Source organism: Xylocopa sonorina, chromosome 13 (assembly GCF_050948175.1).
Source record: "Xylocopa sonorina isolate GNS202 chromosome 13, iyXylSono1_principal, whole genome shotgun sequence".
NCBI classification, from domain to species: Eukaryota; Metazoa; Arthropoda; class Insecta; order Hymenoptera; family Apidae; genus Xylocopa; species Xylocopa sonorina.
The window spans coordinates 5,072,120-5,090,306 of NC_135205.1; the positions used below are offsets into that span (position 1 = coordinate 5,072,120).

The window sequence follows — 18,187 nt, forward strand, 5'->3', positions numbered from 1 at the left end:
ACATTCCCTCAAGCGCATCGTCGGTTAAATGCTCGTCTAACATCCTCGCATGCATCTAGCAAGCAGAACAACGTCGATGCGGCCAATTTAATTCGCCAGCGTGCCATTCGTGCGTCCTACGGATTAATTGGGACAGCCGTGGAACCTTTTCGAAAGTGACAGGGCTAACAAATCAGTATCGGCATCGTTCGCACGCGTTAGACTATATACGGCGTGGGGCGATGATTATTTTCGACCAGGCGCACGTTGCGCACACGGAAATAGATTTTAAACGCGAACGAACGCTCTGCTTCGCGCGCGAAGTCAACGATCCGACAACGAAACGATCGCGGAAACACGTACATGCCCGCGGTTCTACCAAGCCGGATGCTTTCGCTTACTTGGCAGGATCGGCGTATTCGAGCGCCTCGACGATGTCGCCTACGTTCACGGAGAATCCATCGGTTTCGCTCTTGTAGTCCTTCACCACGATGTAGTTGTCCAATGATTTCTGCAACAGAGCAATATCGACGGAAATTAAAACACTGGGATCGATGAAACTTCAATTCTCGAATCAATTCATCTTTTCTGATACATATTAATAAGAGTTGACAAGAAATTGTCAACTTTAGAGATCGATATACATTTATTGAAGAACCTTCCCTCTGCACTGTCTCGATTACGACAAAGAACGAAGCGACACCCATAAATTAAGCTCCACTTGTCGTTACATTACCCTCTCGCAGCTAGTTTCTAACTGGACGTTGCTCAATCTCCTTAAACTGGGCGTGTTCTCCCTGCTGCCAGAGTAACCGAACGATCGATCAGACCTCGATAACACAACACCGTTACACTCTTGTTTCTGATAAGTTCCATTGCCGGAACCATCGAAACTGCTACCGATCGAGATGGTCCCCGTGAAGGTTGACATTATGTCAGCGTCGACGTCCTCCTCTTTCGCGACGGGACAACAGTACATGGAGAATCGATGCGCGGTCGGATGAGGGAGTTGGAGCGCGGAGAACACGTGGAGCGGTTCGAAATGGTGGATTCCATCTTCGTCGAGCACCGTATAAGCTACTTGGCCAGTTAAAACCGATCTAGAGGCTTCTCTGGGTACCACTGCCTGGAGACCTTGTTTCAAGATCATAAAAATCGACGATGGCTTGTGATTTCTTCTGAGAAGGAACTCCTCCATCGCTAGACTATTGTCAGCGTGCAGCAGGGCTGTTGGTACGTCGACTGACGACTGCAGAGGTCCTTCTTCCGGTACGATCATCAACGCTGCGCTTTCTCTGACGAGAGTCCTTAATCTTGGGTCCATCCTGGCCAACTCTGGATCGCTGCAGAGTTGGGTCAAAGCGTGCATGAAAGGTGGCCTCTCTTCAGCTAACTTCCTCATCACTGTTAAACGTTTCAGAATGTCCAGGGTCACCCTGTCGCTGGCTAACGCACGAGTCGATTTTTCGTCGCTGATCACGGCTAGCAAACTACTGGCGATGGTCGACATGCCCAGAGCTCTGGCTAATCCTACTGCTTGTAGAAGCATGTCTCGTACCTTCTCTCCTTCGTCGTTTAATAATTCTTGTACGCAAAGTTCGCTTGATTCTCTGACTGCTTGGACAATTGCTTTGTGAACGGTTTCGGCTGCCTCTTTTTCTGTAACTATGGTCGACACTTCCTCTGATACTTTCTGAAGCACTCGCGTGACTAACTCTGGATTGTTTCTCGAGACTGTTCTGAAGGCTGGTCCAACTAAGTCTGCACCGTGTTCTTCTTCAAGAACCATGGACAGTCTGTCGAGCACCACGTCGTCTTTCAAAGATTGACTGATTATAGTGGACTTTAAGAGGTCCACTTTGTTATTTTTGTTCTCTAGTAATTCTAATAAAGCAGATTGACATAAGTTACTTCGATTTTGGGGAACTAAGAGGATCTGCAGTATCTCTTCCACGGATTCTTCGATACTGGTATTGTTCTGTCGAAGTAGAACATTGAAAGCTTCACTGATCGACGAATAAACGAAGTCCTGTTTAGAATCGTTGCCACTTTCTATCGAGTGACTGGTGATCGCTACAACAGCACTGTACATTGCCGCTTTCACAGCATCTTTAATCCACTCTCCATTTTGACTGTTTCTCTTCTCTCCTCCTTCACCATTTCTCTTATCATTCATAATGATAGGTAATTTGGTACCGTTCGTCAACTTCGATTCTATATAATCTTCTTCTAACTGCTGTTCCTGCTGGACCACAATATTTTTCGCCAGCTGAGCCACGGTGGACACGATCTGCGCCATTTTCACTGCAGTGCTTCCGTGCAAACCGAGCTTTTCCGCCATCACGAGAGCCTGCTCCAAAGCTGCAGCTTTTGGATCAACGTCAACGTCAACAGCTGGCAAATCGGTGGTTACTTTTCTGCCCACGGTCAATCCAGCTTCTGACAATTGTCGAAGCATTCTCGCGTCGATGCTAGTCTCTCCCTGGTGCTGGACGTGAGGGTTGTAATGCAAATGCTGCGGCCTCAGCAACCGCAGTTCCTCAGGCGTGACCTCGAACCCTTGAACAGAGAATTCTACCTCGCCCTCGGGCGTGTCAGTCAAATCTGGCGCCACGAAACAAGGCCCTTCTTCAGTTTGCACTATCTGACCAGGCACGAACGTTACTCCCAGTTCACCAGACTCCACAACGCGACCTGGTACGAATCTTGGCCCATCTGGAGTGTCCACCACCTGTCCAGGTACGAATCTGGACCCCTCGTCTTCCGTGGAGATCACCTGGCCAGGGATAAAGGTGGGACCAACTTTGGTCTCGACGATTTGACCTGGTACGAAACGTGGCCCGTCACTGGTCTCCACTGTCTGACCAGGAACGAATTTCGCACCCGTTCTAGTCTCCACCATTTGCCCAGGGACGAACTTAGGGCCTGTGCTCGTGTCGATCACTTGACCAGGGACGAATTGCTCTCCCTTCTCTGTCATCACTATCTGACCAGGCAGAAAGCCATCGTCCGTCATGACACCTGGTACGAAACGTGGACCATCCTTGCCACCCCTAACCAATTGTCCTGGTACGACCCTCTTCCCCTCAGGCAACTTCTTCACGTGCTCAGGATAGAACTCCACGCCACGTTCCGTTTGCACCATGTGACCGAATATTTCGTTCTGTTGGACAGAGACGCTGGCGGTTTTGGGATCGACGGGTATGCCAACTGGTCCAGCGTCGTGGAACACGACTTCGTCGAAATTGCTCGCTGCTGCGAATTCAAAACCGTCCTGCGTCAATATGGTTCTTCCTGGCACGAACATCTCTCCAACTGGTGTTCTGACCAGTTGACCCTCCACAAATTTCTGCCCTTTTGGTGTGTCCAGCGTCATGCCTGGTACGAACGTCGAGCCTTCCTCCGTGCGCTTCGCCACGCCAGGCACGAAGCAACTTTCTCCAGACTTGGCTGTCACATATTGTCCAGGCACGAATTGTGGTCCCTGACACGTTGGAATCGTCTGGCCAGGGACGAACTTGACCTCGCCTGTTGGCGTCTCGATGCACTGTCCAGGAACGAACTCCCAGCTCTCGCCAATCTGCACGCTCTGCCCTGGAACGAACACCTGCTCGCCACGATGATCAGTAACGGTTTGACCAGGCATGAATCGAGGTCCGTCAGGAGTGATGATGGTCTGACCAGGAACGAAGCTTCCATCGTCGATCGTCTGACCAGCGACGAACTTTGGACCGTCGTCGGTGAGCACTGTCTGACCTTGAACGAACCTCGCCCCGTCGCTGGTGTGGAAGGTCTGACCCTGAACGAATCGACGACCCTGCTCCGTGGACAGTGTTTGTCCAGCTATAAATACCGGGGTTTCTTTGTTGTCTTGCTCTCTCGCGTTCAGTATCTGTCCAGTGACGAGGACAGGGCCGTCGGGGGTGTTCACAGTGAGGCCAGGAACGAACGCAGGACCCTGAGGTGTCTGCAGCGTCTGGCCAGGTACAAAAATAGGCCCGTTCGGCGTCTGCACTGTCTGGCCAGTGATAAATCTCTGCGCCGATTTTATGTCTAATTTCAGACCTTTAATCTTGTGCACCGTTGTTTCTTTACCCTTGCTCAGATTCTGCACCAGCTCTGGGATCTCTTCCACCCTTGGCAACTGTTCCAGCGCCTCGTCACCTGCTTGTAGCAGCTTCGAGTTCACATTTGAGACCTCTTTCAGGTCGTCCGCTGGAATATTCTGTATGGCCGCCTGGAGAGCCGCGTCGGGTTCTATTTTCAGCGGCGTCAATGGCTTCACGATTGATATCGCCTCGAAACCCCCTGTGCTCTCTGAAATGGGGCTGGTGCACGGAGTCGTGGCGCCCTGTTGCACGATTTGAGGCTTCGCGTCGATAGGAGTGGGCAATTTGTCGACCACTGGCTTTAGAGGGGATTTAATGCTGTCCTGGAACGTGTTCCAGTCGCAGGTCTCCGTCATAAACTTCCCAGCTCCTTTTAAGGGGCTGGTCACAGAGATCAGATCGCACGCTCTGATTCGAGCCTGTTCCAAGTCGACGTGCCGCCAACTCTCGATCGCCTCCTCCTTCGATTCTTCTTTCACACTTCTCAGTCTCAATTGCTTCGTCTGCTTCAACTCCTCCTCTTCGGCTGCCCTCTCTTTCTCTTCGAAGATCTTCTTGGCGTAACTCAATCCAGCCTGTCGTTTCCTCTTTCGCTTCCTGGCTTCCGCTTCCAGTCTCTCCCTCTCTTTCAATACTTCTTGACTGGGTCCTTGCCCGTCGTAGAGATTCTCGAAATCCTCCAAGTTCTTGAAATCCACGGAAACGTTCTTGCCCTGTTTCAACCTGAACAACACGGTGTCACAGTCCCTGGACAGCATCACGTCCTTCACGTCCCCGTCTCTGACCGCAGCCTCCAATCTCGACGGAAATACCAAGCTGCATCTCCGTTCCTCAACAGTATACACGAATTTCGCCTGTTCCTCGTCGACGTTGGGATGTTTCGTGTTCAACAAGTCCCTCAGAGCTCTCTGCTGCTCGCCCTCGCCTTCCAGGATCGGAAAGACGTAGCGATAGTCCTTCAGAATCACGTGCTTCTTCCTCTCGCCAAGGACGAAGCCAGCAGTGTAATGGTGCGGGCCCAAACCGGAAGCGTTCGTTATCTTGCATTTCGACTTGTCGTGAGTGTGAACGCCCAACAGAACTGGAATGTAGTGATGAGTAGGCAGTCCGTAGGACTTGCCAGTGATCCGACAGAAGCGTTTCGCGTCGGCTGGACTGATTGGCGGCAGTAAGGGGAAATAGTTCGGTTTCGGGAGGCCCCTGCTTCTCCCTGTTATCCTGCAAAAGGACATTGTTCGTCTCCGCCCGTGGAGCTTCTCAAACGATCATCTATTCAATCTCTGCTCGTGGTCGCCGTTTATGTATCGCCTCGCGTCGAGTTCGCAACTCTATTCTCGGGGGTCGTTCAAGTATATTGTTGCAAGTTCGAGTTCAGTGTCAGCTTAGCTCGCTCTGCTCGTTATTGTCCGGCTTGCTGCTACAAGCTTGGCACCCCAGCCACGAAAACCACGGATTCTTGTGCTTGATCATTCATTCGCGACTTCCTCTTGGCGTTCACCTTCCCGTCAGTTAACGCGTCCAGTGCCGACGTGTGACTCAACGCACGACCCAGTCCTCCGCTCGCCATAATTCGTTCATCCGTTCGCCAGGTTGCGAGCGATGGTACCGTCTCGCGGCTCTGATCGCGGCGACGCGCGACTGGCAGACCGTGCGGACGCGATCCTCGCGTTTTCCCTTGATCCACGAGCGATCCGCGAGAACCCCTCCACGATTCACCAGAAAATGTCCACGTTCCCGCGTTCTCTTTGGAAGCTTGCCCTGTCCCGCCGATGATCGATCACCGGTTCGCTCTATTTTTCCCCGCTTCCGCTTACGGGCATCCTCCGGGACGTTTCTTAAAATAAACAGTCGAAAGGTCGTGCGCGCGTATTCGCGAAAATCTCACGGAAAACAACGGGCGGGTTACGGTTTCGTAAAAACGATCGGCTCGCCGGTAGAGGCGAGTCTCGATCCTCGGGCTCAGGTTTAATCGCCGCGCGCCGCGGGGCGGCTTATTTCCGTCGTAATTCCCCTTTCTCGACGGTTCCGCGGCGTTTTCATCGCGTGCTCGTTAAAAAGATTTTTCGTCGAACCGAAGCCACCGGCTCGTGCCTACTCGAGAGAGCCACGGTTTATTTTTACGCCCGGGATGCCTACGAAGATTCCGTGGGAGCTGTTCGTTCGTTCGTTTCGTCCCCTGGTACACGGCCAATTCGGTGATTTCCTCGTCATAGAAAAGAGCGCTCTTTTTCACGCTTCGAACCGAACCGAGTGACCCCTTCGACTGTTCCTCGCGCGCACGGTTCCGCGTGGATTTTTGGCCGCCTAGGCGCCTACGAGGGCCTCGATTGCCAGGGAGCCTCGACCAACCACGAGACGCTCGCTTGACATATTTATCTATCCCCTGTAGCTGTCTTCCTCGCTTCTTTTCCTTCTACGAGAGTTCTATTCAAGCGAACGAGCTGTCCGGATATTAACCAACACACTTTAACCTCTCTCGAGAACCGTTTTCCTATGTACTCATAGAAAAATGTCTCTTCTACTGCGCACTTTGGACGCGACGAAACGATCCCTCCGAGCAGACGTTGTCTATTATCACATCCACGCTAGGATATATATCTACGTCTGTACGTTCGGTTCCGGGTGATTTTTCGTTGCCTTGGCTGGCCAGACGCCTCCTCGTGACTCGATTGCCAGGCAGCTTCGACCAGAGACAAAACGTTTGTTTGACACATTTGTCTGCGCCGCTGTCAGACAATGTCCCCTTTCATCCTCTCTGTCGCGCGCACGTTTAGTCGCGAGGTGTTCTGGAGATTTCGCGACCAGATTCGTCTCGAAATCACTGGTGATTTTGATGCACGATTTACGTTTTCTCGAATGCCCGGGGAACAAAGATAGGGGGGGAGAGAGAGGGGGGTGGGCGAGTAAATGAGTTGGTACGGTATTAATGAACGCGTTAATCTTCCCCGTGAACCGTTCCCACACGCTCAAAGGTGGTCGCTAAACGTCGAGCTGTCCACGGTCCCTGTTCATTTACGCAAACCACGAGCGGCGAACCCTATTTGTCTTCCCCGGCGCGATTCAGCGCGGCGACTATTTCCACCTCGTCACTTTCACCAACCGATCTTCACCAACCACCACCAACCATCTATTTTCACGCCAGTGCACTGCACTCGCCCCGGTAACGGTTGTCAGACGTCCGCGTCGACGACGATGAATCGACGAAATCCGACAGCAGAAACACCTTCCACCTCTCGCGAGAGGTACCAACCGGAGGAGGACGGAATCCAAGTGCGTTGGATTCTCCGGATTATTGTCGACAATGATCCTGGAACCGTTGCACGTTGCCTCGTCGCAGTCGTAACGAAGGTGATCACAGAAATCTTTCACGATCCTCGCGCAGATCCGTCGTTCTTCACCAGGAGGAATTAGATCGCCACTTGGTACCATTCGAGTTTCCCGTTTCTTGGAATTCGACCGTTCCACATTCCACCGTGCTGCGTTCGCTTGTGCGCCACGTTTTGCTGAACAGGATCGTTACCCGCCCCCGTTCTCCCTCACGACCGATCACTGCGTCTCCGAACCAGCCTCGCGTGTCATCCCGTTGCAGAGTGCTGTTCCTTACGAAAAGCGTATTGCGATACGCGGCGAACGCCAGACTAGCCGGTCGTACGAAGTGGCTAAGAGCCGTTTGCGCGACGAGTCTCTCGGCTCCCCACGACCAGAAATAGCTACCCTTCTTACAGTTCTCCAATACATCTTTAGAACGGTGTAGACGGGCCCGATGCTGTGCGTGTCGCGGCTCGAAGGGTGGGCGCGCGTACGCGACGTACAGCGGCGACGGGGCGACACCACGACTTAGCCTGATTCTTGCGTCACCGAGGGAATTCCCCATGGGGAGAGTTTCGTCTTTCGAGCATATTAATTTCTACGGATTTTCTGGTAGAAATCGTGTCAACGAAATAATTGAAACTGTTAGAGATGTAGCAGCGTAACTCTGAATGGTTCGTAACAGAATCGTTCAGTTCGTGGCCGATGAAGTTGACGTTTTGAGAAGTTAGAAATCTGGTGCCATTTTTATTTTTAGTTTAATCTAGTTTCCTATGAGGGAAAATAACAATTCGAGAAAATGCTAAGTGCATCAAATTAGAACGTTTACTGACTCATACGCCGCTAATGCTTTCCTGCGTGACGAACAGTAGTTTCCCTTGGGAAGATTGGAACTTGGAATGAGGAAGCATTGGGAAAGAATGTCTTGGTTACCAAAGTTTAAAGTCGTTGACACCTACACGTGTCGTGGTTACGGAATAACAAAGTGTAGAAAGAGAGGAACGGATACAATATAACTTCCCCCGCTTTTACCGCGTCGCTCTCAAAACAGAGGACTATGGACGAGTGGGAGTAACTGTGGGCTAGAATCTACGCTAATACAGAAGCTATAAATTGTCATTAATTTTCGACTACGCTCATTTTTCATTACTACTTGCCACCTCTCTCTTTTATTCCATTCAACTCTAAAATCAGAAGACTACTGCAAAGAACCAGAAACTACCTTTTCCCAAAAATGGCCATTTCGTTCTCTTCCTTTAAAGGTGCATCGATTTTCGCGCGTCTTCTGGTTCGAAGAGCAACGGAGAGTTAAACAGGAGCAGACGTCGATAACCGCGAAGGAAAGCTACAACGCTTGTTTAATAAGCAAGCAGGGAAAAGGGCAATGTTGATCCCGGCTATTTAAAGCGTTACGATTGTTGCCACTAACGCCTACTGCAGGCCCAATTTCTTTCTTTAGGTCCGTTGCGTCATTATTTGATATATAAATCGCAGTCGGTTTTCGAGGTGTACGCGTGAGAAACTATTCTCGACCCAGTTACAGCCGCGATATGAAATATCGTTCGTCGGGCTCGATCGTCTAAAATTATCGAGGCGTATCGGTCCAACGGGATTGTTCCGCGAATAGCGGGAAACGGTGGAAGCGTAGAACGGAAACGGAGAAAAAGGGCCGCGGAAAGGGCGTTTCGTTACCATTTTTGGGGCAATGGTATCGTCGAGGCTCGGTCGCAGGGATAAATGCAACGGGACCAGCTGATTTACCACTCGTTTATTTGTGCGCGGCTATGGCACGAGTGATGCACTGCACGATAAATCTGCCGCGTGCAGGTGTCCGAAACACAATTTGCGAAAGATAAATAAGACACCTGTTAGCAGTTTTCAGCGGCGCTCGAACCGCGGTTATTATCGGTCGGATTCTTCCTTTCAAAACGCCAGTAAATATTGATACACGCGATGCGCCGCAGCTGAAACTGCCAACCCAGCGCGAAACATTGTTCGCGCTGTTAAAAGTATCGAAATGAAATTGACACTTTGCCATACGAATTTAAAGAGCGATGTAGAGGGGAACGTTACGCTTTTTAGAATTATTCGATGCGTTAACAGATGGTAGTAGTTTGGTTTTATTTTATATTTCAAGATTGGATTATGGTATTAATTAATTGATATTAACTAATTGCCTTTGATTCGATACTGAACGATGTCGGCTAATTACTGCGCTTTTGACTCTTGGCGTCCTTTGGCCAAGTTTCATTCGTCACGCACGTGTACCATTTAGCCTCTATTATTTTCTGTTCCTTTAATATCAACACGGTGAAAGAGATGAAATATCGCGATTATATGACGTATAATACGTATATATTTATGTGTCGTAAAAAGAGTCAAGAAAGCGAGACGAGAGAACAATGTGGTTCCGAACGAGCGAAAATTATTACGCGACTGTTAATTTCCTAACGACTATTTTAGCTGGCAGCTACGATTGCATTTGGAACAATGATATTTGCATAGGTCGAAAAACACGCGAATTCTTAGTCATGTAGCTCACTTATATAGCGATAAACCTCGTGATTAGCAAAATGGCGTGAGGTCGTGCGAAATGGCACCCAATGAGTCATGTATGCGTGGTATTTCGAAAGGACCATACTTAGAGGGGACAACGAAACGACTGATTTCCATCTTTTTCTTAAATAGATTATCGCCACATTGTTTTTATGGGTTAAGGTAAAAGTACAGATTCGTTCCCAAAAATTCGCCAGATGTTCCATTGGTCCCACGAATACAGAACATCGTTCAGAGACGTTTTGTTCGCGTTGATTTACGATAACGCTTGAACTTGTAGCCAGAGAATAATTGGACGCACCAAGGCTGATGCTGATTTACGAGGAATCGCTCGTGTAGCCGAATTTTGGCCGATTCCACGGTGATAATTTACGTGGTAGCGACGAGTAATTTTCATTTAAAGCACACTGTAAAAATTGCGATTAAATCTTTAGGAAAATTCAATTCGTCGCGCGAATCGCGACGAAAAATTCAGAAGCTGAACGTTCTACGAGCAATGTTTATCAACGACAGGTCACTTGGTGCTGTTTTAAAAGTTGTTTGAGATACATTCGATGACTCGTCGTCGCGGAAAATGTTCAATTTCCGCTCGAAACGGCGGCACTGCGATCTCTATTGGCACATTGACATCTCAATCTATGATTTTGACGATCTGCCAGAGTTTATGTCGGATGAAACTTAACGTGTCAACGCCATCAGGTGATTCACTGTTCAGGTCTGCGTTCGAGCATGGATAAAGAACTATTGCGCTCCTCGACCATAAATTGAGCATAAGTGCGCGATGGTCTAGAGGTATTTCGAACGATGGCATAAATTATTTGACCACAGGGGCACGGTAACGAAAAACAAATCGAGCCGTTTTGGACTGACCATAGACAGCAGCGACGCGATAAAATTATTTAATTTCGAACGAATTATAAATTAAGTTACCTTGGGGGACCGGCTGATTTACCACTCGTTTCCATTATGAAGGTTTTATTTGGACGGGACAGTTGCGCGTAACGCCATTCACATGTGTTTCGTACAAAGCACCGATTTAACGCGTGATTTATGGTTAAAGAAAAGCCAATTCTAAACATAACTCCGAGTATAGACCATTAGACTCGTTGGATACATGTCAATTGCCTCGACTACTCTCGTTCGCCTCATATTTCACAGCTCCGATGAAAACTAAAGGCAGATCTGTATTTTCAGCTAGTTGCACGGCGCGTGCACTCTTTAAAAAATAAAAATGAAAGCATTAAAGGACTTAAGTGAACCTCACGCGTCTGCTGAATTGAATAGACAAATTTACGATGGCCAACATTTTTTTAGTTCGAGTCGAACGCAAACTATCGATACGAACAAGGTAAACTCGTTATTGCTACAGTAGTATGAAGTTAAATTGAATTGACATCCGATCCCGTCAAATATCGACGAATTACGTGGTTGGTGTCGCGACGAAGTGACGCCTCGAATTATTTGTTCTGCCTACAATGTACCCAACCGTGAGCACTGCGTTTCATCGGCTGTCAGAAACACGAACGAATATTCGACACTTTCTTAACGGTGCACCAGTCAGGGGATGAAAGATCGCTAGCGCGAACTTTCTATTTTGACATACTGCCAAAACCTCTTGAACGCGAACCAGATCGGGTTTGATTCCCGAGCACGATCGCGGGGAAAGAAAAGAGCACTGGGTGCTAGAGGACAGGCGGAAGCTTGTTCTTGATGGACCGCTTGGAGCGGGTCAACGAAAACAATGAACATCGCTTCATTTTAAAATTGATCAAAAAATATCAAGAGTAATTATCTTTAACAAACTTTCGATTCTTCGAGTCAATTACTAGGTTTTCAAAATTCGTGCAATTCGATTGCGAACCAAAGACGAATATTTAACTACCGTGCTAAATATCCCTCCATATGGTTCGCGATAGGTTCCTGTAAGGTTCATCGATAGCGTTTCGATAAATTATACCTGCTCTCATTACCGTTTAATGCCTGTCGCATTAGCCGCGCCAAGAGCGCCAGTGGGTACACCCTTTCGATCGCGGTGTCGAAGAATCCCAGACATTTTGCAATTAATTAAGGCCTAATTAAGGATGGAAACGAGACGTTTCGAGAGATCGGGTGGCATGCGAGGCATCGTCCGGCACCGGCACGCTAACGGACCGCCCTTCCAGGAAGCGTGAAACACCGACAGAATGCGTTTCGTATAAATCATGTCGCGTGCAACGGGGCGCAGCAGGAAAAAAAGGATCCGGGCCGGCTCTGAATTAAGGGGTGAGACAGCGCTGACGGGCAAGGGGATCGAGGTGATCGCCGAGAAGAATGAGAGACGTGTTCGTGCATTGCGGGAGTAGTTGGAATGGCGGTGAGTTCTTGGTTGTCTTCAGGCTTTGGCATCGAACCAGATATTCTATCTACCTTCGTGGTGCGCCTTGGTTTTAGTTTAATTTAGATGGCGGTATCGTGACGTAACGTATTTAGCGTGAAGGCATATACGTCTTGTTAGTTGCCGTTTAGCCAATTACTCAAAAACGTTTGATGTTTCGCCCTTTATCCCTTTGGGGAACGCGCGTTAATTAGCGCACGGCTCGCCTCTGTACCGCTTTGTGCGGGCCGTATGTCACTTTGATAGCGCCGCGGGATGTTTCCAATAATAAGGGTGAAACAGTTGTTCCCTTTGCGAAATTATCGCAGCTGATAGCGCGTTCCGAGTTCGATTGCTCTTGTTAACGGTAACCAGGAACGTTTTACAGGGTAATGTTTCTGATTTAAAGGGGAGACTCACCCTGCCCGACGACTCAATCGTGACTCCCTCTCGTCTGGTCACTCGGATTATCTCCGTTGAAATTTCTAAACAGAAATCAGGTAGAAATTACGGTCGCGCGTCTCAGTTTTTTTACAGCGTTGATATCTGAATCGGAACAGCTGAACCTTCAGACTCACCTTGTTTCGTTTTGGACGTGATTGAAATGTTGGAAGCCATTGCGGTGAACTCCACATTACACCATCATTCTAGAACGCAATGGGAAAGAGAAAAAAAAGAGTTAGAACGATCGCATTGTAACGCTGGATTCGTAATTTTTGAATTCGAATTCTGATAGCCCGTGCTGCCACCTCGCCGGAAGCGGCTGCGATTCAAATATCGGATTTCAGCAAAGGCGTAAAGTCTTTTTCGACCTGTTGGTAACTTATCGACTTCTCTGGATGACCATTCTCTGATCACATAACTTTACTTCGCTATTTATTTATCAAACGCATGCATTCTACTATCTATTATTGCATCTATCGTCACGCATCTCTAACTGTGCAATTTAAAAAAATTGAAATCATCTATTGCACATGCGCATTAGATCGTACGCGTCTTTCTTTACCGCCATTTCATTTTTCTCTATGTTTCTCGTAACGAAAAATAACGAAGAATAACAGTAATAATATCACCAAACTCTATTCGATCTTCTAACAATTACAATGCTGCGAGAATAATCGAAATATCGGTGCACAGAGCGCAGATGTCGTTTCCAGGTTCGCGCGGTAAATCGAAACATTCCACGAGAACCGTGCGACAACCGTGCAAAGGATGCCTCGATCGATTTCATGGTGGATAAATCGAACGTTATACGTAGATGGTTAATGTGGCGTCGATGGATCAACCTTTAGTTTAAGCGAAATCTATTTCCGGCCGGCGGCACCCGTACTCGTTCGTCTGATTGGCTGGCCACCTAGCAGAGCGCGGGGTTGGCCGCATTTTCTTGTGTTTCGCCGCTAATCGGGTCACTTCCGGCATTGATTTCGACGCTGAAATCTACGCGACGGTACAGCGTAAAGTCAGCGAAAAAATAAATGCCCTGCCAGACGCGACGTTTCACTGGTTCGCGCAACAAGACCGCGGAAGTATTATCAGAGCTGGTTGATAAACACAGAGTGAATCGACTGTTCTGATGTCTGCCAACGGAAATACGCGCGTACCATGGATCCAACTGAAGAGAACCGCTCGATATTCGAACAAAGTCTCAAATTGCTACTACTTCCCGTTAACTATTTAAACGATCAAAGTTTCATAACGATTCCGTATGAAAGAAACACGAACGAGTGAACGTATCGCCGGACCAAGGCGCATTTTATCGTCTTTGGTGCCATCAAGTGAAAATAAACTTGTTCTGCTAATCCAATTCAACCACCGACAGCCAATACTATCGCGTAGACCAGATCGAATTCTTTTTTTAGCCGGTGAAATGGTTCAGTGGAAAGAAAATCTGCATCTGCTCGATGCAACCGCCGTCTGAATTGAATATTAAATTTCAAACTCCACGCGAAGATCAACGAGGGAGCGAGAAAAAAGGGGAACGCGAGATGGAGAATTAATAAATAGGATATCGCGTTACGAAATTTGTTTATCCCGTCGAGGACTTGTGCAACGGCAACTTGTTCTCCAAGAAGATGGAACGTAACCGGGTATTTCGAGTGGCACCTCGCGCGACGCGTGCGCCTCCTTTCTTCGCTACCGCGCTCGTTTAGTCATCTTTCCGCGGACCTAAAAAGTTGGCCTCCGTCTGGACCGCGGTTTAATTCACTGGACCGCGTCGAGTCGCGGATGAATCTGTGCCAGTGAAATAGCGCAGCTATTTTACGAGGCGCCTTGGGCACGTAACACAGAATTTCATCTCGCGCCGCGGGTTTCACGGTGTACTTGATGGAGCAGAGCCGTGACAGTGTCACCGTCCTACTGAAAAGAGTGGGACGCTTTGCATTCGAGTCATCGCGTAACCTTGTTTGCTTTTAGGCGATCGAGGTGAAAGAAAACGAGAGAGATGAGACGAGATACTCGAAGTGAACAAGAATTACATGAAACAATTGCAAGACGCGATCGTTCGATCGCTGAAGTAGATATACGATCGACATCCCGTGGTCGTGCCTCGAATACATTGTCGTATTTATTTAATCTTTCCTTGGCTATCTTTCAATAAAGAAATTACGCGATGTTTACTCGATGTAGTATATTTCGTGGAATATTTGTGTGTACGTTTCTTAAAATAATCGAAAGATATATGAACGCTATTAGGGAGCTCAACAGCGAACTATTTGATTGGACATTGTCGTGCGAGAAGTTAGCTGTACAGAGCCAAGATGAGTCGATACTGCTGTTTCAACTCTAGACTGAATATTACGTGGAAGCTATCAGATACTTGTATGCAAAACAGAGCTATAAATCATGGTAGTATTCACGGTTAACGGGCGATAATCAGTAGAAGATTTGCTACACCTCGCTTGGTGCTTCCGCATGGCAGGTTGACAGCATTCCATATCTGTCACCGAAGCGACAGTTCGCCCAACAAAAGATGGACACCTTGTCATGCATAAATATCGTTATTGCTTTTTATCGTTCGTTAAATAACTACAAATAATAGAAATTAATTTCCTGGTTGGATCAATGCCTGCTTCGACTTCTTTAACTTTCTTAACAAAACCAATGCCTACTACTGGTACACCTTTCCTAACTGATCAGATCGACTGTCCTTTGCTACCAAGAACGCGCAATCGACAATTAAATCGTGCTTCTCGAATGAAGAAAACGGAAGTATCAACTGGCGCGCAATACAGAGGCCCAAGGCCAGACCGTCGAAAATTTCATAACATACCAATCCCAGCGCGTAATCGCGTTTATTTTTCAATTGCACATCATCGGTGTTGCGAAGATCGCGCTGCTCGTTAGAAGACAGTGCGTCCCGAAATAATCGTTCGAAATTCACCGTGCACGATCGTTCATCGTCCAAGGCCAGCCGATAGAACGAAAAATCCCGTCGATGACAGCTGAAAACGATGACACGGCCCGGTTTCCTCCTCCCAGGTGGTAATTGGAAGCGGAAGAGCGTCGACGAGCAGCGTTTAAGGCGACGGTTCCTCGCGGAAGCTGACCAGCACGCCGTTCGAATGCCGCCCGAATGCGAGAGTTCGACACTTGCACAACACTCACGAAAATAGCACGAGTACGAGGCTGACACGACGGCCAGCGGAAGAGGAAAGATCGCACGTACGAAAAAGAAGCTGGCGAAAATGCTTGGACGGACTCACCTCCTGGCTGAACAGGTCTCGATTCGGGTTTCGTTGGTCAGTTTCCGTTCGTCGACGTCCGACTGGATCGAGGGGGGCCGCGGTCGTTTAATACCTCGCAAACCACGCCGATCACTGGTTGTACCGCGTCGATGGATCGATGGATCAGCCACTAGATATATCGTTCACCACTTTGCGCTCGGAATCTCCGAATAAATCCCCCGAGGCGGTGAGGAAGCCAGCCGGCGGCTATCTCGAGACTGCTACCAATGCCAGCGGCAACGCGTCCCGACACCCTCCACGCTTCTCTTCACCCTCTTCCTTCTTCTTCGGCTTCTTCTTCGTCTTCTTCATCGGTGGCCCAGCCGCGTCGTCTTCTTTCCTTCCATCGTTTCTTTCGGCTCGCTGGCTGCAATCGCGGCGCACGTTGTGCACCAGCATCGTTCTACCGCGTCTGGTACTCCTCCAACGTCCTCGTCCCTGCTCTTCTCGAGGTGGTTCGTCGAACAACGCACCTGTTGTTCGATTCGCCGGCGTTCGTTGGCATTTTGTTGTTGCGTTTTAGTGACACTGGCGACTGATTTTCTGAGTGGTCCATGGAAAGACGCGGTGTGTAGAGCGTCAATGGACTTTGGGGTTGAGGTTTGAATGTAACTGTTGGAAGAGTTAAGGGTTTGACCCTCTGCCTTGGAACTATGGATTAATTTGTAACGAGTTGTGTTTGTAGATTGAGGCTAATTTAAGAGAAATTGATGGGGATAGGCAAAGTTAACGCGCAGACAGTGGAGATAATTCTGTTGAGGATACAATAGAAAAGCATGTGTTTGCAGAAATGGCGACCTTTGGAATTCGTCCGCGCCACTCTTCCGCTGTATCCGAGCCAAGGGTTACTCGTGTAATTAAAGATGAGTCGTTACACAATTGTGAATTATCGACGAACAATGGCCATAATGGCTACTAAAGGCATGTCGCCTATCGCTGTAAATATCGAACCCCTCCTCCACGTGGAAATTAATTCCCTGTCCCTTTTTTTCGATTCGCGTCCAGCGATGCGGCTGCACGCGCGACAATTCAATTGAATAATTAGAAGTGTACATTACGCAATTAATAGACATCGATCGATTTAGATACACTGGCGATTTCACAAGTACGAAGCACGCGTGAACGTCAATGGTTCGCGTTTTCGCGTGATTATTTCAACAGCTTTCCTGAACTGTATCCGACGCTCGTGGATGGAATTGTTCCATACAGCTTTCTTTTCTGGCACTATATATCATAATTTCATTTTTGCAAAAACATGAAGGGGCGCAGACTTCACTTTTGGTCCCAAAATCATCCATCATTGCATCAATAGTCAAACATCATTTAGTCTCTTCGTAGAAATAGCATTATAATCCACGGTTTCAGTTAAAAAAAAATGGTGCATCCCGCTTGAGAAAGGAGAATGACGCCAGTCGCCTGCATCGTCGAACGCGCTTGCAATATCGCAGACGGACGAACGAAGATCGGTTTTGTACTTTGGCTGGTTCTAATAATAATCAATGCCTACGTGTCTCCAGGGATTTCTCAGCACGTCCAACGCCGATATGTATGTTGTATTTGCGATCCGTTGTACCGACCATAATTTCTGGGACGGCTAGCCTCTACCTCGCCTCTAACAGACGTTCGTTCTTTTTTGCTGCTCGTAGCCCCGACTCCTGCACGGCGCCGATGGCACTTCGACGGATCGTCGGGAGTCTATTTGTGCACTCACTTGGTTTTAATACGTGCGCCACGCAGCTTTCGCTGTCTATGTACTTTTACGACCAGTGATTTACGCCCCGTTACCTGGGACCATTTTTTCCTCAGCCAGTTTATCGTGTCATCCAGTGCGGACAAATCATATTCAGTCAGTCCACGTCCTTCAGGATCGATGGCACGATGAAATCTGGCTACAATGTTGCGTTTTGATTGTAACTTCTATTTTACAGCACCTTTCGTTTAAATGATCAAAGGACAATATGAATGATGATGAAAGAAAATAGAAGAAAATTTGGTGAACACAGTTTTACGTGCAACTTTTAAGTCACACGATGGCAAGGTGGATGAAATCGAGTTAAATCGCGGGCAGTTCGAGACACCGGCTTAATCCGACGCCGTTCGCCGCAGAACTCGTAAAGTCCATCCTCTTCCTGAAACGTGACGACGTTCGCTGGCTA

The 18,187-nt window shown here is 48.3% G+C and overlaps 1 protein-coding gene across 2 annotated transcripts in view; it reads right to left on the reverse strand.

The window, feature by feature from the left end:
- Obsc (Obscurin) overlaps nt 1-12,939 on the reverse strand; it is a 40,874-nt gene extending 27,935 nt beyond the window's left edge. The window contains exons 1-3 of one of the 2 annotated variants that reach the window (XM_076906624.1): nt 12,885-12,939; nt 12,727-12,791; nt 381-490 (exon numbers count right to left, since the gene is read on the reverse strand). In XM_076906624.1, the coding sequence (XP_076762739.1) occupies nt 381-490; nt 12,727-12,791; nt 12,885-12,924 (215 nt within the window). In that variant the 5' untranslated portion in view covers nt 12,925-12,939. Of the gene's footprint in view, nt 1-380; nt 491-715; nt 5,336-12,726; nt 12,792-12,884 lie in introns of those variants that run through there. The other variant, XM_076906623.1, reaches the window with a different exon arrangement.
- Between the last annotated feature and the right edge of the window lie 5,248 nt (nt 12,940-18,187).